Genomic DNA, 24,666 nt, shown 5'->3' on the forward strand with positions numbered 1-24,666 from the left:
ATCACATATGGGAGAAGTCTTACCCCAATCTACCTTGTAACTCCAAGTTGTAAATATCCATCATCAGTAGATACGGTATATAAATTTAGCTTCATTGCTAGGCCGTACATGAGAATCTATGTGTACCTAACATAACCTCCTTAGATTTAAATGAAAAAAAGGTACCTGGAAAGGAAAGTCACAGTCCTTCTCCCAGCGCCTCACCAAGATAGGGGAAACTAATGATGCGATCCTGTTCGATAAGGCTCTCTAAGTATGTACTTATCAGAGAGTCCATGCCTCTCTTGATAGCTTCATGCATCCATTCTGCGAAATCCAGTTCATCAAACTCGCGGCCGTGTAATGTCTCCATGCGGCCGCGGAAGTCTAATACAGGCGTTTCAATTCCGCTTGAGTAGTGCACGATTGTCATGGAAGAGTCCCCGGTCGGTGGAGCAATATTCATAGCGCAAATTCCAGAATGGAAAGAGCCGTTGTCGAGGTACTGGCACTTGAGCACAAAATTGGAAATATTCCTTGCCACATCTGTGACTGGTGCAAAATCAAGGTAGCCGGCAAGGTTATGAAAGCGGGGAACTGAGTTTTGTGCCTCCGCAAAGTGTAATAATGCGTTAAGTGCGTCTTCACTAGGGGCGTTAGGCCCCACGACGGCGCAAGGCCGGTGGACTGTCACGTCGAGGCCTGTTGCTTGGGAGACTCTCTCGAGCAGGCGCTCGCCCGCCCATTTTGACGCCGTGAAGCCTTCTGATCCGTCAGTAGGGGGCTGATGTTGGCCAACTGAAATGGGCGGAAGTTTTTGATGGCCAGAGAGGAGAATCACCCGATTAGAGGAGATGAAGTGTATGGGTATACGGCGGGGGAGGGCCAGTTCCACGAGACAGCGGACGGATCCAACATTAGGCAGGCGGAGTGAGGAGTAGTTGTTTAGACAATGCCCAACGCTACCGGCGTGAATAATCAGGTCGATACGGGGTTGCAGGTACGAGATCTCGTCTGGGGATAACCCTAGTGACTTGGCCTGAAGGCTGCCTAGGTATGGTGATACCTTACTTGATCGAACTATTCTCTTGCCAGCTGCCCTGGGAAGTGCTATGCAATGGACCCGTCTGACACTGTTATCGTTAATGAGCGCTTGGAGGATCTCAGAGCCGAGAAATGTGTGAGCCCCTGTTATCAGGATCTCGCGGTTGGATTCTTGCATTGTATGCCTGTCTGGCATGGTGGGAATATATGATGACGGAATATCGTACTCTGTCTCTGTTTCCCAATCAATCTCTTCTGTAGGCTCCTGATGCTGTTTCCCAACTCGAATACGTGCTGCCATGCGACCCAATGTGCTTGCTTGATATAGTTCAATAACAGGCACCACCAACCCTAACGTCTCCTTGATGGCTCCTTGAAGCCGCATTAACAAGAGAGAACTCCCGCCTACCATGAAGAAATCGGTCTCTGATGTCAGCTCAGCTCTGTGCGACGTCAAGGACTCTCCAAGCACCTCTTCCCATATAAAACGAAGCTCCCCTTCCTCTAGTGATAACTTTTTCGTCTCCTCATTCTCCACACACACTTGCTTTAGCGTTTGAAAGTCTGGCGCCTCAAGGCTTCCTCGATCAACCTTCCCATTCGGTGTTTGCGGCAGATGATTCACCGTAATGACGAGTGATGGTCGCATATAAGCTGGAAGAGGCAGTCGCCTTACTATCTCTCTCCATCCTCCCTTCGCTAGCTCCATTCCTTTTCTCCCCGGACATGGCACTACGTGCGCAATTAGGATCTTCTCCTCATATTCCCCATAAATCGTAATGACAGCCTCCGCTATCACATCACCCGCCGCCCGTACCATGGTGTTTGCTACATCGTCCAAATCAATCCTCAGACCCCGTAGCTTAACCATTCTATCACTTCCCAGCCTCCCCATGAAAACAAGACTCCCGTCCGTACGAAGCCTTCCACGGTCACCTGTCCGAAACATACGTGACCAACCCCTCTGTATGTCGGCCGTATCAGTGAATGGATCCTCCACGAACTTTGACGCAGAGAGATGAGGAAGGTTTAAATACCCCATTGCCACACCTGCACCGCCAATACAGATTTCACCTGGGAACCCAATCGGTACGGCCTGTGAAGAAAACTCATCGACAATGTATACCGAGTTGTTGGGAATAACAGTGCCAACTGAGGCATATTCTGACATTTCACTTGCGAGAGTTAGGGAGAGGTTGTCAAACGTTACAGCAAGTGATGCCTCAGTAGGTCCGTAGCAATTCGTCAGTCGTAACTTCATGTTTCCAAGCTCAGCAAATGCTTGCACAAGCTGTTTCGTCACAGTTTCGCCTCCCATGCAAGCATGCTTCCAACTACTACACTGTTGTACCTGTGCCTGGCCGTAGCGGAGCAGCATGGCATACTCAGATGGTGTGGCAATCGTAATTGTCACACCGTGAACAAGCATGAGCTGGGACAAAGCGATGGGGTCACCACGAGAAGCCTTGGGGGCGATGACAACGGTTCCCCCATTAGCAAGAGCAACAAATATCTGGGTGAGGGACATGTCGAAACCGAAAGAGCTTTGCTGAAGGACAGTTTCTCTTTGAAGAGATAGATAGTCGGTTTTATGCGCAATATGATTCAAAATCCCAGATTGGGGGATATAGATTCCCTTTGGTTGACCAGTTGAGCCACTGGTGTAGAAAAGGAAGGCAGAGAGAGTTGGATCGTACAGATCGGCTTGGAAGGATAATGGGAGTCTATAATTAGTAGATAGAGCAGACAGATTGATAATAGAGAAACCTTTGTTATTAAGTAATGGGATTGATGCCAAAGTTTTATCATGGCAGAGGAGAACGGTAGGTTTACAATCAGTCAGGATTGCGACGTGGCGTTCGTTTGGGAGATTTGTATCTAATGACACATATACATGACCCATCTGCTGGATAGCCAACATTGAGATGATTAGTTCCATCGACGGTTGGCACAACACGGCGATGCGTGAGTGAAGGGTAGGGTCCTCTTTCTGAATGGCAGAGGCTACCGAGCGTATTTGGCTCCCGAGTTGACCATAGGTTAGAGACTGGGGACACTCAGCGTTGACAATAGCAACGCTGTCCCTGTGAATTCTGATCATATCATTCACTCGCTCAGAGAGAGATGGAGGCCACTCCCAAGCCTTGCGTGGTCCCTTTCTAACAGAGGCCTCCCCTTTCCTAGCACCCATATCAAATGGATCATATTGCCCAAGCATCTGAGATGTGTCTAAGCAAATTATGTCAAGAATACTTATGTACAAGTGGGCCAGACACGCAGCAGCATCTGGGTCATAAAGGTAGCTTTGAGTGATGATCTGCAAGCCACATGAACCTCCTGCAGATTCATAGATGCCAAAACCGAGATCGAAGGGGCTTTCGGCATCGCGAATGGACTCAACTGACATTTGGCATTTCCCTATGGTGGCCTCAGCCATGGCACCTATGCGATAGTTGAATACGACCTGGAAGAGCGGGCTAAAGGAAGGGTCCCGCGGGACGCTGAGCCGCTCCAAGATCACGTCAACCGGAACGTGGCCGTTGCTACGGGCTGTTAATATATTCTGAGATGTTTGCCGGACTAGGTCAGCAAACGAAGCCTGCCGATGAACCTTGAAACGTAGCGGGAGTATATTCAAAAAGAAGCCGACCGTTTTGGCCAGCTCATGATCATTGCGACTGGCATCTGTGACGCCAATACACAGGTCATCAATATCAAGAAGCTTATGGAGGAGCACCTGCAGAGCTGAAAGATATAAGTTAAAAGGTGTCACTCCTAGAGTCTTGCAGGCGTCCTTGATCTTGGCGACCAGGTCGCTGCCAATATCCCGCGTGAATGTGTAGCTCTGGTAGCGTTGTAGTGGCTGCCGCCGTCGAGCACAGGACAGAGGGAGAAGGGGTATAACATCAGGGAGTTTTGCATGCATATCTTCCCAGAAGCGAATCTCCCTGTCGTAGGCACCGGATTCAACAGCACATCTCTGCTCTATCGAGGCATCCATATATGACTTGCTTTGCTGGCTTAGTGGTTTTGAGGTATAGGCCTTGTCTAGGTCATGAAGGACAGTATACCAGCTCACACCATCCATGACGATGTGGTGGTAACCAAAAATGAGGATGTGTTCGTCTTTGCTACTTGGGAACAGGGTTGCAGCAAACGTCTCTCCATTATGGAGATCCCACCGGTAATTTGCTAGCTTGTCAAACTCGAGTTGGATATCCTTGCGACTTGATGCCTGGAGATACTTGAGAGTGGAAGATGGGTGTGGAGCGCGCAGGAGCCCCTGGGTAGGCCTCCCTGTCTCAGCGTCAGTGTAGAAACACGTTCGCAGACTGGCATGGTGGCTAACGACTTTCTCCAATGCTTTGCAAAGCTGATCAATGTCCAGCTCACCTTTGATCACGTATTGGACGGTGATGTTGCACGTCGTTGGGTCGTCTAAATATTGTCCAAGAAACCAGAGCCTAGTTTGAGCGTAAGACATTGTTTCGACCCTGACTGGGTCTTGAACCTGAACATGAGCGCAAGTTTGAATACCTGAATTTTCCAGTGCTTTTTCGCTAATCTCCCCATGTCTGTCTGTGAGGATAGTAACATACGTGTCAGATGCCTCAGTTTCATCGGTAATAGTCGACATTATTATAGCTTGGTTAGAGATTGAGCTTGGGGACGGGTTCTGGAGCGATTGGTCGCTATCGCTTAAAGATATTGCAAATTTCAACTGGGGTCGCTCGCCCGCTTCCGAGGCTATTATCCCACATGTGTCAGTGGCTGTTTTATTCTTATTATTTTCTGCATTTTTCGATGCTCGTGAAGTGAGATAATCGGTGGATGCGTCGAGGCAGATTTCTCTGACGGTGTCTCCACCGAGAAAACGAAGGACCGGTACGTCGACATGCACCTCTTTCAAGAACCAAGTGCGTGTCTCCACAGCGAGGAGTGAGTCAAAGCCTAAGTCCAGAAGAGGAACATCAATGTTGACGGTGCCGGCATCAAGTTGCATCATCGCCTCGAGTTTAGAGGAGAATGCCTCTTGCAACAAAAGATGCGCCTCCTTTACAGACCTGGCACCATCTAGTCTCTGTCTGATGTGTAGTGAATGACCAATGGCTCGCCTTGCATCACTCGTCTCTTCTTCAGGCTGCGTGATAAAGTGCGAGAGCCGTGAATCATGGTACCAAGGCGGTCTTGCCGAATCGTCCCCTCTATCCTCGAAAAATTCGAAGCCCATGCAAATATCGGCGTCAAGATGCGAGTCAGCCGGGCTTGCTAGCACACCCTCAACCCAGAGGAAGTGAGCGTCGGTCTCAGATGTTGGCATAAAGCCTTGTTTCCGCATGTGTTCAAACAACTTGCGGTCTTGCCTTGCGACGTAGCCAACGTCAAGTATCATACCAACGTGGATCACTGAAGCAGCCAGGCCCCTAAGTCTACGGTTTGCAACGAGGCTTGTCATGAACATATTTGCTGCATGGTAGTTGCCCTGGCCACGATTACCACCAACAGTGCCTACAGATGAAAAGAGCACGAAATAATCGAGGTCTAGGTTCGAGAAGACCTCATCTAGGTATATGGAGCCGTCTACCTTCGGCATCAGCGTCTTATTCAAGGATTCCGCATCCATGTTCATGAACATTTTGTCATGAAGTATTAGGGCGCCATTGGCTACTCCTCCAATCGGGGGCATCTCGGTGTTGATCAAGCCTAGCGCCAAACGGATAGATTGTTGGTTTGTTACATCCATCTTATAAACGCGGACATTTGCCCGGTAGTCTTTTCGCATGCTCTCCAGCCAGTCTGGGTTTACCTCACCGCGTCGGCTTGCAATGGCTATATGGCGAGCTCCGTTTCTGACCATATAGCCGCAGATAGACTGGCCGAGGTCGCCATTGAGACCCACCATGAGATGAGTTTTGGACGATGTAAAGATTCCGGTTGCTATAAGTGGTTTGACCTGGACTATGGTTGGTTCCTTATCTTGCCACCTGCGCCAGTCAATAACGGCTGGGTACGCCAGGATGGACGAAGAATTTCCGGAAAGCGCATTAAGCGGAATAGCTTTAGTTTCTATTACCGACTTGCCATGGCTGATGGTTGGCAGAGCATCGCAATACGCACTAGTGAGTTCTTGGCTGTTGACCTTGAGGAGAGATGGCTCGAAGCGCCTGATGACAGATTTGGTGGCATCAACGGCTAAAATACTAGAAGAATCTGACAAAGAAAAGTCAACCACGGCGGTAATGTCATCTGGAAACTTCTGTCTGATGAAACGGCCAAAAATATAAGGATCAACGGAGATCCAACTGGAAGGCATAGATCTATCCGTTCGTGATGTGGCATAGTATACCTGACGTCCTTTCCACAGACTGCTTGACTCGATGGCTATAGCAAGGGCCTCAGATGGTGGCTCATACACTAAGACGGCTCCTGTTCGAGGAAGAATAGATGCCAAATTGCGGGCTATAAGTTGTGCAGCAAGGGCTTCGAGAATTGATTGTTTATCTCCTTTTTCACCTGATGATGCCGAATCGAGCAAAAGAGCATCTTGGGAATTGCAGAGAATGACAGACCGATTTACCCGAGAGAGAACAAAGGCCTCCTGTCCAACTATGGATCCGACTGTGCCATAGCATAAGAAGTAGTGCTGGCCTGGGTGAGGAAGAGCCATGGACAGATGGACGTGGAGGCTGAATTGTTCTAAAGTTGAAGGTGTCATTAACCGACGGAAGAGCCTTGAGTCTACTCCTAGTAGCGAAACCATGCTCCCGCTGGCCTCGACCTCAACTTCAGTGTCTGCCGAGGTAACTTCCTTGATGATAACACGGCGCAAGGCATTATACCTCTCATTCCGTAGTTTATCGGGAACAAGGCGTGGGATTAGCAGAGTCTGCCCTTCTTGTGCAATTTCAGATTCGGTTGTCCACAGCATTCGTTTATCAGCGTACTCTTGCTTCTTCACCAGAACTAGCCGCAAGAAATGCTCTGCTAGTACTTTGGCGCTCGTGTCTGTCGGATTTCCGACATCTAGGAGCTGTAAGTTGATATCGCTTCGTTCAGCGCGCAGGGCCCGAGCGATGCCAACAAACATATTGGACGTTGGGCTAGAATTTCTACATCCAGCTGTCACCCAGAGGGCGGATGACGAGGCCTTTAAAAGGGTCTGCAGATTTTTCAGCCTTGTGGCCGTCATCAGACTGGCAAAGAGCGGATAATCAAGCTCTGTCAAGCTGATGATAGACAATTCTTCTTCAGGGCCAATGTTGATATATTCAAGGCGTGAGATGGTCTCGATGGTAGCTACTAAAGGGTTGAGTGTTCGCTTCAGCTCTTGGGTTACTTTTGCAATGTGAAGCGTCTCGCCACCTAGTATCAGCAACTTATGGGGTAATGCTGGGATCGGACTAAAACCGGCTAGCGGATTGAGCAGCAGCGCAAACTCGTCATCGACAGCCTGGCTTATCAGCGTGGATACATATTGTTTATGGGGATCGGGATTATCTGTCGCCATATGGTTGACACCAGAAAAGCCAGTGCGTTGCAGGAGGTCATCCCACTGCACGCAGGAGATTCCAGGGCCCCACTGGCGACCCTCATCACGTAGTTGAGGCCCGAGCCACCAGCCCGGTAGCGAGCCCATGATAAAACCCAAGCGGAGGAGGTCACCCGTGATCTCCATCATTACCAGATAACCGCCTGGCTTCAATAGCTGCCGAACGTGGCGCATCGTGTCAGAGAGGCAGCGGGTGGCGTGGAGAACATTAGCCGCCACGATAATGTCGTACGCCTCCTCATCGAATCCTTGATCAATTGGGTTCTTCTCGATGTCACAGACTTTAAAAGTCATCTTCCGTTGCCATGGGGCGAACTTAGCGGCCCCCTTTTCAAAAAACCCAGACGATATATCAGTGAAGGTATAGTGCCTGAACGTATTGCCTACCGCACGCAGTATTTTTCTGGTAGTCCCTCCAGAGCCGGCACCGATCTCAAGGATGTTTGCTTGCGGGAATCGATGGGTTATCTGCGCAACGGCGCGTGCAATGTGGTCGTTCATGCTATCGAGCCCGTAGGACTCAACATAAAACCTGCTCAACATATCACCTTCCATCATGACTTCCAGTGGCTGGGTCTCACCACGCGCGATGGACAACAGCCTCTCGCCCAAGCTGCGGGTAATTTGAATGTCGACGGTGTGCTCATACCTTTCGGCTTGCTTCCACACGGCATCACGAGTGTCGTCTAGCCATTCGCGCTTAGCGCTTGGGTGACGTCCAGCTCTCACCTCTTCAACCCAGTGCTTTGCCGATTGCCAGAACATCTGGTGATGCCACGCCAAGCTCTTCATCTCGCGTGGAGAGATTTCGTCCAGTAGGACTCGGTAGTAGTAGAGAGAGGTGCGGCCTAGCGCTTCGAGTAGTTCATCATCAGTCGCTGGATCTGTTGGCGACTCCAGCACAACCTTATCCATACCCGCTGAGATGTCACTGTCCCAAATGGTGTTGGAAAAAAGCACCCGGTCTGCGCCAGCTAGAGGGTCTCCCGTCGCTTGTAGTTCAATGCCTTCGGCCTGCACACCCACAAATGAGCCAAACACGATCTGCAAATTACCTTCGACACCATTGCTCGATAAAGAGGTTATTTGGGCTGAGCTGCGAGACTTAATTTCAGTATCCTTTGTAGATGCTCCAGCGTGAGAGAGGGGCCCCAGACGAATGGTTGCCCTTCGAATTCCCACGGGGAGATACATGGTCCACATCTGGCCGGTCTGCGGTGACGCAAGTGCCGCCAGCACCGATTGGAAGCCGACATCTAGTATCGCAGGATGCAGTGAATATGAACTGCCGAGATCCGCAATATCCCAAGCCGCCAGAGTCGAGGAATAGCCTACAGTTCGTTGGGCCGACTTGATTGCACGGAACGAGCTCCTGTAGTCGATGCCTAGCTCCTTAAGAGCCTTGTAGAATACGTCAATATTCAGAGCGTTTAGGTTAGGCGGTGGTCTCTCGGGAGACGGCAAATGGAAGTCAGCCTCTCCAACATGGATTTCAACTCGGCCGTAGCATGTTCTCTCAGGTATAGCCACCAGGCCATCCGCTACGGTTGCGGAGAATGAAAATTCGGCTGACCACACGCTGTCAGCCTTGCGAACAACGGGTCCGAGGGTAGTTGTGAGTTCGGTTGACTTATTTTCTTGCAAGACAACAGCCTTGGGGATCTTGAAATCAAAGATATCAACGAGCTTGATGTTTTTGTCGCTAACAAAAGCCTTGACCGCCTCAATAATGGCTGAGATATATGCCGCACCTGGAAGAATAGCCTGACCCTGGAAGGCATGGTCTCTTACCCAAGGCAGCTCAGTCAGGCGAAGGATGTTGCGCCATCGTAGTAGCTCAGCTGTATCATCAGTTGCTCTACGACCAAGTATTTCATGGATTTTTCGGTCATCGAGTCTAAAGTTGCGTGAAATGCGAGACTCTTTCCAATACTTTCTGTTATGATCCCAGCAATAGGAGGGCAACCCCTTGATAAGTCGTGTGGTGGTAGTAGCCTTGGTGCTTTTCAGTTGGTCAATGCGTGTAAAAGCTTGACGATGTCCATCAAAGTCAATCAACGCCGCCGCACCGAAATGTTCCCATAGATGGCCCAGGCCTCCTGAGAAAGCCTCGACTTCATCATCTCCGCGTCGCATAATACTAAAATATGGCAGCGAAGAGCCCAATGAAGCCTTGAGAGTCTGCGTGCTTGGACCCTTAAGTGCGGGGTGTGGCCCAACCTCAGTCACAATATCGAAGGGTCCGGCTCTGTAGAGGGAGCATTCTAAAGCTGGGGCAAACAAAACGGGGCTAAGGAGGTTGTCTACCCAGTATTGATCCTTCAGAACAGCAAGACAGTCATCAGTCTGGTCATCTAGGAGGGGATGTGTATTTCCGTACACGCTAGAGACCCAGATGCAGGCCTCACTTGGCCGATGGACCTGGATATTGCATCCCCTCAAGGAGTTGAGATAGGCCTCCGCACAGGGCGCCATATGATGCGAGTGGTAAGCCGTAGCAACATTCAATTTCCTGGCGAACGTCTTTTGGGAATCCAGCTCATTCTTAAGCTCGCCGATAGCATCTGCGTCACCCGAAAAGGTGATGCTGGACGGGGAATTCAAGGCTGCAACAGTAACACGTCCATTATACTTTGGTATTGCACAAAAGTCCGTTGCGCTCTCAAACGATAGCCCAGCAGCGAGCATAGCGCCACGCTCGCACTTAGGACCTTTGGCCAGTTTGGCGTGGAAACCACGATAATATGCGATTCGGATAGCATCTTTGGCTGATATTATGCCTGCCGCATACACAGCGGCAATCTCACCCGAAGAATGGCCGACTACGCCACGCAGGGAGATACCGCTAGCGTGTAAGAGGTCAACAAGTCCGATCTGGACAGCCGTGCAAAGAGGCTGCGAAATAGCGGACTCGTGGACCCTAGACCGTTCCCCTTCTGCGAGAAGCTCCTGCATTAGAGACCACATGGGCTGGTCAACTTTTAGCGAGGCCAGCGACGCTTCGCACCTGGTGATGGACTCACGGAAGAGCGGGCAGTGCAGAATTAAATTGCGGCCCATAGAAGGCCACTGTGCACCTTGACCGGTGAAAATGCCAAGGATCCCAGGGGTATCATTACCAAGTAGTGACAAGGGATTTTCACTAGTAATAGCCCCCGTCCCCGAACTAGTTGACACCATATTGTCGGCAACAAAGACGTCCATATATGACAGCAGTTTCTGGCGTGTGGCGCCTGAGAAGGAAGCACGTTTGTTGCTAAACTGTGTCCGTCGAAACTGCAGCGTCCAAGCAATGTCAGCAAGATCAAGCTGCACGTTATTGCGGATATAATCAGCATATTCTTTGACAGATCGCAAGAGCGAGTCACGTGAATTTGCAGATATGATCAGCGGCCCTACGAAGCGCTCGGTTGTTGCGTCTTTATCATCATCCTGCCGTGTCTGTGCTACTTCCCCACAATCGAAGCTTTCAAGAATGACGTGAGCATTGGTGCCTCCAAAGCCAAAGGAGTTGACGCTGACGCGCAAGGGCGAGCCAACGGGGACTTCGGGCCACTCAGATATCTTTGTCGGAACCTCGAGACGGTCATAAAAGGGGGTAATGGCCGGGTTCAGCTCGGAAAAGAGCATGTTGGGCAGGATAGTTCTGTTTTGCATAGCAAGAGACGCCTTCAACACTCCGGCAAGTCCAGCACAGCCTTCAAGATGTCCAACGATTGTTTTTATAGAACCCACCAGCAGATTCCCCGGGAGGACTGAATCTTCACTCCCCTCGGGGAAGAAGGCATCCCGGATGGCCCTTGCTTCAACCGGATCCCCTGCTGGGGTTCCAGTCCCATGAGCTTCAAAATACTGGCAGCGATCAATCAAGGGGTCCAAACCGGCGTCTCTATACGCTTGCCTGATCAGTATGGTTTGGGCTGTAGCACTAGGGACCGTGATCCCTGCGGTCCGGCCGTCTGAGTTGACAGCACTGCCGCGAACGACGCACTCTACATGATCTCCATCGTCAATGGCTTTGTCTAGTAGTTTCAGAACAACGGCAGCGAATCCTTCCCCGCGGGCATACCCGTTGGCTGCCGAATCCCACATGCGGGAACGGGAGTCTGGAGAGAGCATGTGTAGCTTCGACTCGGCCACGTACATGGTTGGATCGAGTATAAGATTAGCGCCTGCCACAATAGCTATATCGCTCTCACCGAGTCGTAAGCTCTGTACTGCCTGATGAAGAGCAACTAAGGAGCTAGAACAGGCAGTATCTATGGTCATAGATGCGCCCTTGAGATCCAGGAAGTAGGATATACGATTCGATATGATGCTGCGGTCTACACGTTATGTTAGCTTACTAATGTCCAATTTTGCGTGAATAAAATAATACACTCTGATTAGTGTAGAGGAGGTTCGCTTACGTGTACCGGTGCCATGATGAGTCGCTATGGTCTCAATGTCACGCGTCTGGATATCAGCGTAATCACCGTTCATGAGGCCAACGTAAACTGATGTTAGGGAGCCTTGTATTTGATCAAGGGTGCAGCCGGCTGATTCCAGCGCCTCATACACCGTTTCGAGAAGCATGCGCTGCTGAGGATCCATACAGTCCGCTTCCGAGGGACTTATGCGAAAAAACGGGGCATCGAACAGGCGGATATCTTGTGATAGAAGGTAACTCTTGTTTTGTACGTCAGTGCTGCCATGATACTCGCCGTTGCGATGGTAAAAGCTCCATAGATTCAGCCTGTCTAGGGGGAACTCGCGTAGAACATCTTTTGGATCCTTTAGCAGCTCCCACAGCTTAGATGGTGAATCTGCTCCGCCTGGGAAGCGGCAAGCTGAGCCGATGATGCCCACTGGCTCCGACATACGGCTCCAATATTATGTTTAGATAGTGTATGCAGGTAAGGGTATACAAGCTCAAGTTGCCCTGATACACACAGCGTCTTGATTAAGTGAAATTGACAGTAAACAAGTAAATTGTATTTCAGAAATTCATTGATACTCCTATCCATCCTCTTGATATGTTCCTATGTCGGCTGTCCCAAGTTTCCTGTGTGGCCGTTGAAAGCACGGAGGTTTACAACGGAGTTTACTCAAGGCTAAAGATTCACCCGAAACCATATTTTTGAGGTCTATGCTTCCGGACGGACGATACCTAACCTCGGGAGCTCGATATCAATGTAGATACGTTTGTTGCGGTGCTTCCTTGCGAAAAGACACCTGCATTTTTATCTCCCCGGCAAGCATAGTTAACCCACGCCAGGAAAGGAATAGGGGCTTCCATGGGATTCAAACTCCATATCGCCTCTCCGCTCTTTATGAAGGGGTCTATAACATCACAATCAAAAATAAACGCCAATGTAAAAGGTAGGAAACAGGGCTCTAGATGGAGTTGTCAAGTCATGGAACGGATGTCGTTGAAGTAACCGCTGAAAGTCTTGAAAGCTAAGGCATACTTACTGACTAAGCACAAACTCTTTTTCAGTCACATGAATTCACTAGCGGCTTATGTAATGTACTCGCGCACACGACATCAGGCCTTTTGTCCGTTGTGGTCCAGGGGGACAAATATTTACTTCCGACATCTCCCCGAGCCTCACAATAGGGGGCGGAGTGGTTTCCTCCATATTGTCTCCCCGTGCTTACGTGGCACCCTTAAACGCCGTCAGCAAGATGATATACATACTTAGAAACACATGCGTTGGAGGACACGGCTAGGTCTCTCTTCAAGATATTCGCTACACCCACAAGAGGAGATCTGTTTTGCCAGGAGGCAGATGGGACTGATAAAGACGAAGAGATATGTCCACCTGATTGCACCCTCTCACTCCGCATCTTTAGTTTACATCATAGTATTTGATTGTTCTTCATATTAAATGGATCCGTTGCCAATATCCCAGCGAGTTCTAAGGGTGAAAGGCTTGAACGAAATTGAAGCGCATGAGACATGTCCTCTGCCAGCGATGGAAGAGGACGAAATCCTCGTTCGTGTGAGATGTGTGGGGATCAATCCTGTTGACGTCAAGATTCTCGATATGTCACCAGTTGTTGGGGCGACTGCCGGTTGCGAGTTTGCAGGCGATGTGGCTAAGATTGGCCCCTTGGTCAAGAATAATCGGCTCAAAGTCGGTACCCCAGTGTTTGGCTGTGTCTTGGGGAACAATGTGGATCGTCCGAGCAATGGGGCGTTTGCCGAGTATGTGGCCGCGACAGGGGATCTAGTCTTTGTGCTCCCCAGTCATTTGTCGTACCAACAAGGTGCTACGCTTGGTGCTGCACTTCCTACAGTGGGCATGGCACTTTACCATGCATTGCGCCTCCCACCACCATATTTCAACAAGGCTGGGGGAGCCTGTGAAACGAGGGAAGCCGCTGCCGTGACACCCGTTATCATGTCCCCGAAGCCTATGCAAGGGGGGAGACCATCACCGGAAAAATCCAAAGTTGCTCCGAAATACGTGCTTGTTTACGGCGGAAGCACGGTCTGTGGTGCTATAGCCTTGCAGATGATCCGCAAATCGGGCTTTGTGCCAGTTTGCACTTGTTCTCCACGCAACTTCGACATGGTCAAGGCACGCGGAGCGCAGGCGGTCTTCGATTACCAGTCTCCCAGCTGTGCTGATGATATAAAACGGTACACCGCTGACTCTCTCGCCTATGCACTCGACTGTATTGCTGATGTTGGTTCCATGAGAATCTGTTATGCAGCTATGGGGCACCTCGGTGGTAGATACATGGGGCTGAACCCATTCCCTGTGCGTGCCCACACACGCCGTGACATACAACCCGACTACATCCTGGTATATACCATGTTTGGAAAGGCCATAAACTTACCCAGGCCGTTTGGAAGACCAGCACGCCCCAGGGATCTATCTTTTGCCGAGGACTGGTGCCACAGTGTACAGGCTATCCTTGACTCACCCGGACAGATATATCCACACCCGGTAGAGGAAGGCATGCATAATCTATATGGTGTGATTAATGGCCTCGACAGAGTGCGGAAAGGCGATATGAGCGGAGTAAAGTTAGTGTACAATATCTCAATCTGATAACGTTTCTTTTCTTTCTCTTTCTTTTTCTTTTTCTTTTTTTTTTTGGCGTTGGAGTCCGAAGCCCACCGCCATATGGTTATATATTAGTTATCCCATGTCAAAGGGATGGCCGGTTAGGGGGAGGCGTTATTTCTTCCTCTACAGCATTTTTCTCGTCAGCCTGAGATCGAGTTCTCCTCGCCTATCTACAAAGTACTCCCGTACTAGAAATTCTGTTAGTTAGGTATACACTACAACTTTTTTACCCTTTACAGCAGACTCAGACTGTTTAACAGTATAAAAGTCAAATTAATAGTTGATATGATATAATGGATGCTATATAAATGTGTCGGCAAATAGAAGGTGATTTTGTGTGCAATAACTAGTTACCTCGTCACCTTTAGATCCATTCTCATACCTACCCTCACAGCTGTTAGCGCCTGATAAAGGCTAAGTCCCCCTGTTTGACGCCGATGCAAACTTCCATCTCCCCTATTTTGTACTGTTCTAGGACGGTGACTATGGCCACCTTCATTAACAGTTCCGCCATGTGCTTGCCTAAACATTTACCGGACACGACGCCGAACCGCATGAATCCGTAACGATATTGATTTGGTGAGAGGGCAGCAAAGCGCTCTGGGCGAAACTTGGTGCCATCAGGACCCCAGGTCATGGCGCTAGTGTTGAGGCGACGGACGTCAATTACAATTGGTGTCTTGGCCGGAATCTTGTAACGCCCGATTACTTTGTCAGTTGCGATACATTCTGGCGCTGAGAACCCTGCGGAGCGTCCTGGTCAGCGATCATATCTGAGCGATGATGGAAGGAAGCTGAAAAGCCCTTACAAGTAGCAGGCCGCAGCCGTACGCTTTCCAAGGTCAGGTAGTGCAAAAGGGTGTTTTGTTGGCCCAAGTAGCCACGCAGATACAGTTCTCCTGCGGACTTAGAGGCCAAAACCTCATCGTAAAGCCGCTGTTGGAAATCTTGATGCTTGGCTAGCTGGCTGAATATATAAGCCAAGATACTGCCGGTGACCTCAATATTGGTGAAGAGCATCTCGTCAATGGTTTGGAGATACTGGACAAGAGAGAGATCAGCTATATATTTCTCATGGTTACTAGGTCCAATATGTCTATACCTGCTCCATAGACATTGCATTGTTTGGCTGCACGCCTTTGAATGCATGCTCTGCCGGAATTATTAATTCCATCTGCCTCTCATGTCAGACCCAACGAAGCCTATGGCCGGGATATACTCCGTATGTACCTTTCGTGCATTTTCTAGCATTTCAAGATTAAAGACACGCCAGTCCCGGTTGTAGGTATCTAACAACCGCCTCGAGTACGTCGGAAGCAAGTTGAACCACTTATGCTTCTGCCATCTACCCGTTATAGCGTACCGGAGAACCTGCGCCTGAAGCTTGCTGATATGGTTCAACTTTCCATGTGCCTTGAAAGATGAAGATGAAATGAATCAGGTATCAGCTCTGGTGATTTCACGAAGAGGAAGAAGAAAAATACTTACAGCTTCATTGTATGCTTCGCCATAGAAGCTCCGGGGTATAACCCGCAATGTCAAGGATTTGCAAGATGTGGGCGCATGCACAACTAACCTACCCACTCCGGAACGGAGAGAATCATTTTTAAGCGCAGACAACCACTTAGAAACCTCACATTGAAAAGATGGGAGCATGGCTAAGCTGGCGCTGTTTGTGTATGCTGTATCGAAATAGCTTCGGATAACTCGCCACTGTTCTCCGCTAACGGCTCCCACACATTGTCCAAGTACGCTTTCCCCCAAGTTATCTATTATCAGTTTCTATACCTTCAGCAGATCTAGGGAACACAGTGTCTACAAACCGGTAGAAGTAATCACCAAAGCCCAAGTTCTCTGGCCGAAAATGATCTATACAGCATTAGCGAAACCTGTGCCTCCATGGAATTGTTCAGGACAAGCGCTGTCTATGCCTTTGGCGTCGTTGCGCAAGAACTCCCGTACATGCTCTGCCGTGTGCAGAACAACTTCTTGATAATTGCCATCACGGATAAGATATGGCTCGTCGTGTGCTAGCTCTTCTCCCTGCCTAGATACCTGTGGCCTGCCCATACCTGTTATTAGCGAAAGATAGAGCGAATCCAGAGGGGTTTTTCAGGGTTCCAATTGTACGTAAATAGGGCGGCTGCTTTTGGGCTAACACTCATCTCCTTCATCTGCACCCCGTCTATATCGATGCATTTAATTTGCTATTGAACATTGTTAGCAGTTCCAAGGGCTCAAATATAGGTTTATCTTTTCCTTTTCTACTTCTTCCCTCCGGTCTTATTTCGCCGACTATCTAGGGTGAAATCTACTCACATTCCCATTACGCCAAAGGAAAAAGGCAAGGGTGAAAAGGCCGACACCGAGAAACTGGATGAACGAGCGTAGGGCATTATCTAGCCCCTCCATATCTCCAGGGCCAGGATACACCAAGCTGATGAAGCTCTGTCGCGTGAAGTTCATGATTAACAACTTAAGATAACTCTGGTTTTGTTATCGATTAACTACCTATGCTTCCGACATTGGGAGCCCAGGTTCAGCATGGTATTTCAATCATAATGCAGCTGATACTGACAGAAGATATCCGGACACCAAAACATGCAATTATTCATAAACGGTAACCGGGAAGGCTCTCTATACAAGCTTAGTAAGGTGAGGTTCTCCCATGGGTAGTCGGAAATATGGTGCGGTGGTTATCTCCCCGAATCTCTGCATTAACTCCCCGGCCGACAACAGATTACGGACAAATCCTGATATCATTTTTTCATCTGTCAATTGGTGTAATATTCCTTGGCTGATACCTTCTACTTCTAACGGGAAGCTCATAAATTCGATAGTAGGTAGAACTCCTTTGTGGTAAAACGTACCAATTTGGAGCCTAAGTTAATTTGATGGGTTATCACCCGTTTCCACATTTCCACAATGGTTCTGGCGAAATGGGGCTTTGAAATCCCACATATGACAATTGAGGCAGCGCCTAAGCTGGTTTATTTATTGTATGTCATCGCTTTCTTCTTTACTGCGAATTTAGCAATATCCAGATTCTCAAGGTCATGGAATGAATGGCGAAAGGGGTGTAAGGCAGTTCCCCGCTACCCGCAATGGATTCCTATTATGGGGTTTGACATCGCTTTATCAATGGCGAAGGCACTACGGGATCATACGTTTCTTCTCTGGCTTCGAAAATTGCACGAGACAGGGCCAGGTAAGTCAAAGACATTCACTATAGACTTCCTTGGCCGACATGTCATCCACACCATTGAGCCAGAGAATATGAAAGCCATATCAGCGACGGTCTGGAACGACTTTGGGGTCGAGCCATTGCGTCGCAGGACAGGAGCCAGCATGCCTTTCGCTGACAAGGGTGTTAACACCACCGACGGTCACGACTGGGCTTTCAGCAGGCTCCTGATCAAGCCGTACTTCTTGCGGGAGGCCTTTTCGAACACAGATAGGCTAAAGGAGCACACAGATAACCTTCTGAGTCTGATTCCCCTTGATGGATCCACATTTGACATGCAGATTTTGATGCAGCGCTGGGTATGAAGTTCCTCTCACTAAACCAAAGGTTATCTAGGTAGAGGACTACATAGGATGACGCTAACCCTTAGAAAATATCTAGTTTCTGGACACTTCTACCCATTTCCTGTTTGGAGAGTCCATTAGCTGCCTCCTTTATCCAGAAAGAGCAGAAATAGCTTGGGCTATGACTGATATTCTGCGCGGCTTGCGCCTGCGTCTGCAGATGAGCAAGTGGCTGTGGATGTTTAGGTGGAAACGTTGGTTGAATGCGATCGAGATAGTCCATGAGTTTATTGACCGCCAAGTCGACCGAGCCTACATTGAAAGGGCTAAAGAGGAAAATAGCGGAGGCGCAAATGACATGGAATCTACCTTCAGGTTTCAGTCAAAGACTGAGAGAACTGACCTGCTTTGGTCTATGGTCCGTAAGGTCCCCAAGGATAAAGCACGGCTGCGGTCAGAGATGCTGCTCTTGTTTGTGCCGAACAATGACACAACTTCCATCTTCATCAGCAATATCTTCTGGAACCTTGCTCGGTATCCTGACGTCTATGCAAGAGTGAGGGAGGAAGTACTGTCTGCCGGAGAGAATGCGGCCCTTACATATGAGTGCCTGAGAAATATGAAATATCTTCAAGCGGTGCTCAACGAGAGTAAGTCTGCTCATCCATTCAGGCTCCCTCCCCTCCCTTCCCCTCCCGCGAAGTATGTAGACACGTTGACTCATCAGCTCACCACTACCGCCTATAGCTCATCGGCTCTACCCCAATGGTATAATGCAAGTGAGGTACTGTGTTAAAGACACTACACTCCCACTTGGAGGCGGCAAAGACGGAAAATCACCCATCCTTGTGAGGAAGGGTGATGTCGTACAGGTGAACAAAAATGTGATGCAGCGGGACAAAGACATCTGGGGCGAAGACGCCGATGAGTTCAGACCTGATCGTTGGTTTGGCCTCCGGCCATTTTGGAATTTTGTGCCATTTGGAGGTGGACCGCGGCGCTGCCCTGCTCAGCTCCTGGTAACGACAGAGGCTAGCTATATCATTGCACGATTTTGCATACGTTTCAAGTGTGTTGAGAGCCGTGACCCTGGCGGCTATGTTCCTGTTATGCGGGCCGGCCCTGTCAACACTAGAGGGGTAAAGGTTGCGGTCACTGCAGCATAGAGAATGCAGATATCGTGATGATGTGATATATGCATGTGATAATGGGTATTTAACCTTTACACTCTTCGGACGGTTGTATGGTTTAATTAATATCCGAGCAGGAGGAATAAACCATGGTGAAGTATGCTCATTTATGGTCTATGGTTAACAAGATAAATGAGGGTGTTTGTTCACTTCCAAAACCTCTTTAAACCTGGCAGATCGATAACCATACGTCAGTATTGTCGACACCATCTGAAGGCAGGCGAGGCTAACGCCCTAAATGCCATTACGGCCTCATCCTAGTTAAATGTAACTCACTGTAACATAACTTATTAGTCCTCCTATCCTACCGTATTTAACAAGATGGCCAATTTAATAACTTAGATGGTGTCAACAACGTAAGTCTTGATAGTTGGTATTAAATAGGATATCTTAAGAAGAAAAAAAAGGCCATAGTTTGGTACTCTCAGTAGAATATGAAATGTAACAAAGAGCATGGATTAGCACCTGTATGTATTGAAAGCTGACCACCGATCTAACCAAGTCGAGTGTGTCAATTAAATAACTGCTGCCGAGTCGGTAATAATTGCAATTATTTGTGTATTGGCTGTTAGACATAGCCGCTTTATACTAAACTGAAACTTAGATCGTCTAGGGTATTTCAAAGCCGGGATGCTAAACCATTACTCACATTGCGCGGCCTATTCATACCACTAGAGCAGTTAGATATAGACGTGGATCAACCAGACAAGTATGTTATCATGTACCTCGGGGACAAACAATATGCATAATAACGGGATAACCGGCACTTCAATTTCAATATAAATCTGGTGGAGCTTTCGAGTGCCCAGTGGGCACCCGCACAGTCCTTTAGTAGGCGGGAGCGCATGGCAATTATCTGTCATAACGTTCCGGTTCTGGTTGGATTTCCCCCATTTTTCCACCTCGGTACCATAGTTTATACTTAGGAAATACATTAATTTCAAAAGGCAAACGAAGTGGAGTCCATACCAGAAAGTAAATCATCCCATGGGAAGCCATCGAGATCCATTAGCCCACCTAGGCTTTGTGTTAGTTGATTACTATGCCACGTTGATGGGTCGTCTGAAGCAACCTGTCGATCCGGGGGAATAGACAACGGCTCTTCCCTAACTAAACAGTCGTTTAAAGCTCTATTGGCGGCTTGAGAAGAGTCTAATACAGGGGCCAGCGATTCAAGGCTCCCTCCGGATGTTGATGCTATGATAGAACCCATAACTGGAGTAGCTGAGGCAGTGACAGCAGACAACCCTGGCTGCAGTGGAAATGATCCAGGCGCCCATTGACCTTGTTGGAGCTGCTGTGCACGATGTCTAGCTAGGACTTGCATCAACAAGTTATATAAGTTTGCCGCTGCGAGCGATTGACCTTTAGCTGCATCAATTATGCGCAGCGCTTCAGCTGCTTCCTCGCCGCGACGCAGACCGGCATTGACGCAAGCATCCATTAATAGCACGATTCCCGCCATGAAGACGCCATAGAGGATGCCAGATAAGCGTAACCGGATTAGCACAAAGGGATGTTGAGTTCTTTCTAGTTGAGCCTCTGCATGGATTATGTGACGTGCTGATTCCAGGCATTTTTCACGCCGCGACGCGTAGGTTGGGTCGTTGATTAGTCTGGATGAGAGGTAACCGAGGTGCAGTTTGCATCGCTGGGTGTGCAGGATAGAATTGAGTAAATAGGCTTGGATGAAGGTAGTGCTTGACGTGGAGTCGGGATTGCGTTCGTAACTGTCAAGGCGGAGGAAGGAGGGGGTTTCCTGAATCATCTGCTCAAGCTGGGTATCCATAGCTATGGCATAGGTATGATAGCTCGACAGGCTAGTGGCTTGGGAATCATTGTGCTGGTCAACAATACCGCGCGAAATCTCAGCCAGGCGAATTCGCTGGAGAAAGTACGACATGTCGGTCAGCTGAGTGATAGGAAAGTCTGGATTGACTCCGCCATCAACTAAGTCAACGTCACTAATGTTGCGCGGTTTCTTCACCCTCATATGTTGCGGATTTGTTTGATATCCGCCCTCTCCTGGGCCACTGTACCTCGCCGCTAGGAGCCTGTGGGTAGCTCTTGTCAGAAAGCTCTGTCAATATTAACCGGCAACAAGGAAAGAGAAATGACACACCAATCCGTAGTAGCCAAGTACCACCACACACGCCGACCCATCTCCACCGATACGGTATTGTGAATAGTCACATTTGACTCGTGGTCGGTACGATGAAGACCGATCTCGCGACCTATCAACAATCCTGTAGAAATCAGGGAACGATATCGCAGTGAGACGCCTTCGAGATTACAAAGTAGGAAAGATAGAATAACGATCCCCTGGATCGTCTCGAGCGCAACAGGCGGGCCGTTCGGCCCTCCATTGAGTATATCATACGTCGCCTTAATCCAAAAGGAAGTTTGCGCATTAGCCTGAGCGGAAGACAAGAAGGGAAACTCCCCGTGCATGGGGTCATTTGATCCCCAGATATACGTCGTGCTGGCAACAATGCTGAGAAGTAACACAACGGGGCCAAGTTTGACGGGCTCTTGACAGCTGATCTGCCGGTATAGCTCGTCGATTACGCCAGGCAGCGAAGGGTGATGAACGACATGATGAATGTAGCTCACGTGGCTTATAAACTTGTCAAGCAGCACTCTAGCCTCATCGTGCCGCGGTAGCAATATACATCGATTGGGCTGCAATAAACAGCTTCGCACCCGGGGGATAGCCCGGATCTGCTCAACCCTGAACACCCAACTGTCGTCACCGTCGACGGATTCCTATTCCGGTAGGATAAGCGAGGAATTTATACTAAAAGCTCAGGCTATGAAGAGAAGACACACATACGAACCCCGGCCCATAGATACACGTTCGAGCTGGGCGACCAACTCCTCGCTCACCGGGCTGAAACCAGGCGAAGCAGGAAATGTCTCTGGCAGGGAGGAAGAGGTGCCATTGCTATGCTGTGGAGGGGATGTGACGGTGGTAGCCTGGCCCGTAACTCGTTTTTCTAGGTCTTCTGCCAGCTGTCTCAGGCTCCGTATCTCAGCCAGTATACTGTCTTGGCCCGTAATAGCCATCTCAGGCCGTGAAGGCGATGCTGGCGACGGCATCAAGGGAGCAGAAGCTGTTGGCTGCTGCAGACGATCATGCTGGTGCTGTTCCAAGTCTTCTTCAGCCCCGAAAAGACATCTTCTGCCACGAGAGGCGCAGTTGGTACAGGGCAACGGCCTGTCGCAGCGGATCTTTCGCGAGCGGCAAAAGTTGCAAGAGTAATACGCCTTACGATAAGGACGCGACCTATCACTTGATGTTGACATGGTAGTACCCTGAGCTTCTGTTAAGAAGGAATGATATTCTGCGACATTAATACTCGGTTTCAGATCTTTGGTTAAGAAAGTCTCCTAAGTATAACACTAGTCCTATAATGGTTAGTTGGATATTAGTAAGAGCCGCCAAGCTGGCCGTTGAGTTACCAGCGGGTATAGGCGCGCGCCACCTACTTCTATCGCTTAGGCAGGCTTCACATCATCACGTGAGGCGTATAGCGACCAGGAGTTCCTGTTTTGCCCAAGTCCTCTTTTCAAAAGTACATTCTGCGTCGCTGAATCTATCCTATGCGTACAGAGCAAATGCAGTATGTCTCGAGATCGAGCTGCCTACCGAAACGTCCGCTTTTACGACGCGTCAACGAGCGCCTCTATTGGCGGATTTTACCAGAATGGCTCTGTCACTGAAGAAAACCTCATCTGGATTCTGAGCAATGTGCTTTTGGTCATGGAAGAGGAACACCCTTGGACTATTCGGCGGAGAGTCTCAGGTGAAACTATTACACCGTCAAGCAAGCCGGTTATGCTTGGAGATTATGACATCTACTCCACAGGTGCGGGTTTCTGAATTCTGAAACCCCCAAATCCTGAGCTGATTTATATAGGACCTATTCGGATGACCAATGAACCATGGTTTGCTCGGCTCGCCAGTCACTCTGTTTCGGGTCGAGAAGATCAATTCCGGAATGGAATCCGTGCCAGAGATAGGAAATGTGTTATATCTGGACAGGTCAACCGTGGGGCTCAGTGGAATAATTGGGCCGGATTCGAGGCTGCGCATGTGTTCCCACTAGAGAAGGGGAGTCTCTGGGTTGAACTTGGCTATGGACGCTGGATAACAAACATGGATAACGCTACGGTAGCGCACAGAATCAACTCTATTCAGAATGGATTTCTTATGGCAGGACACCTTCACACACGCTTTAACCAGTATTTTTTCTCTATAAACCCAGATGTAAGTATTATTGAAACCCAAACTTATTTTACTATACTAATACAGCAAAGGACGGTTATAAGATTGTTGAGTTTGGGCCTGACAGCTGGGGGATTGATGGTAGAATATTGGACCCTATTTGCCGCGATCCAAATACTAAAGATCATGTCTCGGATGAGCTGCTCCGATGGCACTTCCGACAGTCTGTGCTTGCTAATATGCGAGGTGCAGGGGAGCCTATCTTTGAGTCTGACTTCCCCCCTGGATCAGATGTGATGGGAACCATGCGCGATGAGCTGTATGGCAAAGAGAGATTTGAGATGGAACTTGAATCAAGACTACGATCTGAGGTTACAAACAGCTAGCGGGAATGTCACTCAAATTATTCTCCCTCTGTTCATTGCGCAAGGAATCTCCTTATGATTCAAGAGTCGTATTCACCAGTGATTACACTGTGTTTGGGAGCACGGATTAAAATTGCTGCACTGCGGCATAGCACAACATGATAGCCTGCGTATATTAAAATAAAATTTTATCTCATATTAACTATAACCCGCTACACCCTAACTTCAATCTAGTATTATTTTAATATGGCCCTGTAAAAAATCTTCTATCACTAATACTAGTAGAGGCCTTTTCATATATCGGTAGAGAGTTAAAACCTCTGCCCGAATCTGTAGAAGCTTTACAGATTATAGTGCACTCCTTTACTTCGCGTGGAAGTAGAAAACCCGCCTTCATCCACCCATGGCCACTACCATGTGGTTGTAGTTCGCGTTCACCATCCCTCATCTGCCACCCTTTGATTTGGGTGCAGTAATTTTGAAATACGACTGCTTTAATAGTTTCATCCGTGGGTCTCCCAAGGCATAAAACTGATCCCGAAAACCCCATTAAAGTGAGGTCATCAGGTCTCGTTCTCCACAATAGGGATGCAGTAATTGCTGACGATACCCATGTATACTCGGATCCTTTGATTATAGCTTCTTTCGTAACATTATTACTCACTGTTCCAGTTTGCTGCTCTCTTCTATTGCGGCCTACATCAAACCTAGTGGTGAATAC

At 48.9% G+C, this 24,666-nt stretch overlaps 6 protein-coding genes across 6 annotated transcripts; 3 read left to right on the top strand and 3 right to left on the bottom strand.

The window, feature by feature from the left end:
• Positions 1–178: 178 nt before the first annotated feature.
• On the bottom strand, positions 179–12,433 carry MCYG_08451 (nonribosomal peptide synthase; the record flags this gene model as incomplete). The annotated part of the gene is made up of 3 exons (XM_002843322.1): positions 179–1,755; positions 1,975–11,898; positions 11,983–12,433. 3 exons carry the CDS (start codon positions 12,431–12,433, stop codon positions 179–181), a joined length of 11,952 nt encoding a protein of 3,983 aa, XP_002843368.1.
• A 1,097-nt stretch (positions 12,434–13,530) lies between these two features.
• Positions 13,531–14,616, top strand: MCYG_08452 (enoyl reductase; the record flags this gene model as incomplete). Its single annotated transcript, XM_002843323.1, has 1 exon — positions 13,531–14,616. One exon carries the CDS (start codon positions 13,531–13,533, stop codon positions 14,614–14,616), a length of 1,086 nt encoding a protein of 361 aa, XP_002843369.1.
• Positions 14,617–15,031: 415 nt separating this feature from the next.
• MCYG_08453 (cytochrome P450 monooxigenase) lies at positions 15,032–17,100 on the bottom strand (the record flags this gene model as incomplete). The annotated part of the gene is made up of 9 exons (XM_002843324.1): positions 15,032–15,325; positions 15,361–15,695; positions 15,737–15,808; positions 15,984–16,047; positions 16,123–16,403; positions 16,458–16,503; positions 16,597–16,689; positions 16,794–16,841; positions 16,954–17,100. 9 exons carry the CDS (start codon positions 17,098–17,100, stop codon positions 15,032–15,034), a joined length of 1,380 nt encoding a protein of 459 aa, XP_002843370.1.
• A 459-nt stretch (positions 17,101–17,559) lies between these two features.
• On the top strand, positions 17,560–19,328 carry MCYG_08454 (n-alkane-inducible cytochrome P450; the record flags this gene model as incomplete). Its single annotated transcript, XM_002843325.1, has 5 exons — positions 17,560–17,633; positions 17,688–17,842; positions 17,867–18,177; positions 18,260–18,812; positions 18,910–19,328. 5 exons carry the CDS (start codon positions 17,560–17,562, stop codon positions 19,326–19,328), a joined length of 1,512 nt encoding a protein of 503 aa, XP_002843371.1.
• A 964-nt stretch (positions 19,329–20,292) lies between these two features.
• Positions 20,293–22,658, bottom strand: MCYG_08455 (conserved hypothetical protein; the record flags this gene model as incomplete). The annotated part of the gene is made up of 3 exons (XM_002843326.1): positions 20,293–21,398; positions 21,506–22,118; positions 22,182–22,658. 3 exons carry the CDS (start codon positions 22,656–22,658, stop codon positions 20,293–20,295), a joined length of 2,196 nt encoding a protein of 731 aa, XP_002843372.1.
• Positions 22,659–22,977: 319 nt separating this feature from the next.
• On the top strand, positions 22,978–23,966 carry MCYG_08456 (conserved hypothetical protein; the record flags this gene model as incomplete). The annotated part of the gene is made up of 3 exons (XM_002843327.1): positions 22,978–23,221; positions 23,273–23,622; positions 23,673–23,966. The coding sequence occupies 3 exons, from the start codon at positions 22,978–22,980 to the stop codon at positions 23,964–23,966; spliced, it is 888 nt and encodes a 295-aa protein (XP_002843373.1).
• Between the last annotated feature and the right edge of the window lie 700 nt (positions 23,967–24,666).

This window comes from Microsporum canis, genomic scaffold (assembly GCF_000151145.1).
Source record: "Microsporum canis CBS 113480 supercont1.8 genomic scaffold, whole genome shotgun sequence".
In the NCBI taxonomy this organism is placed as follows: Eukaryota; Fungi; Ascomycota; class Eurotiomycetes; order Onygenales; family Arthrodermataceae; genus Microsporum; species Microsporum canis.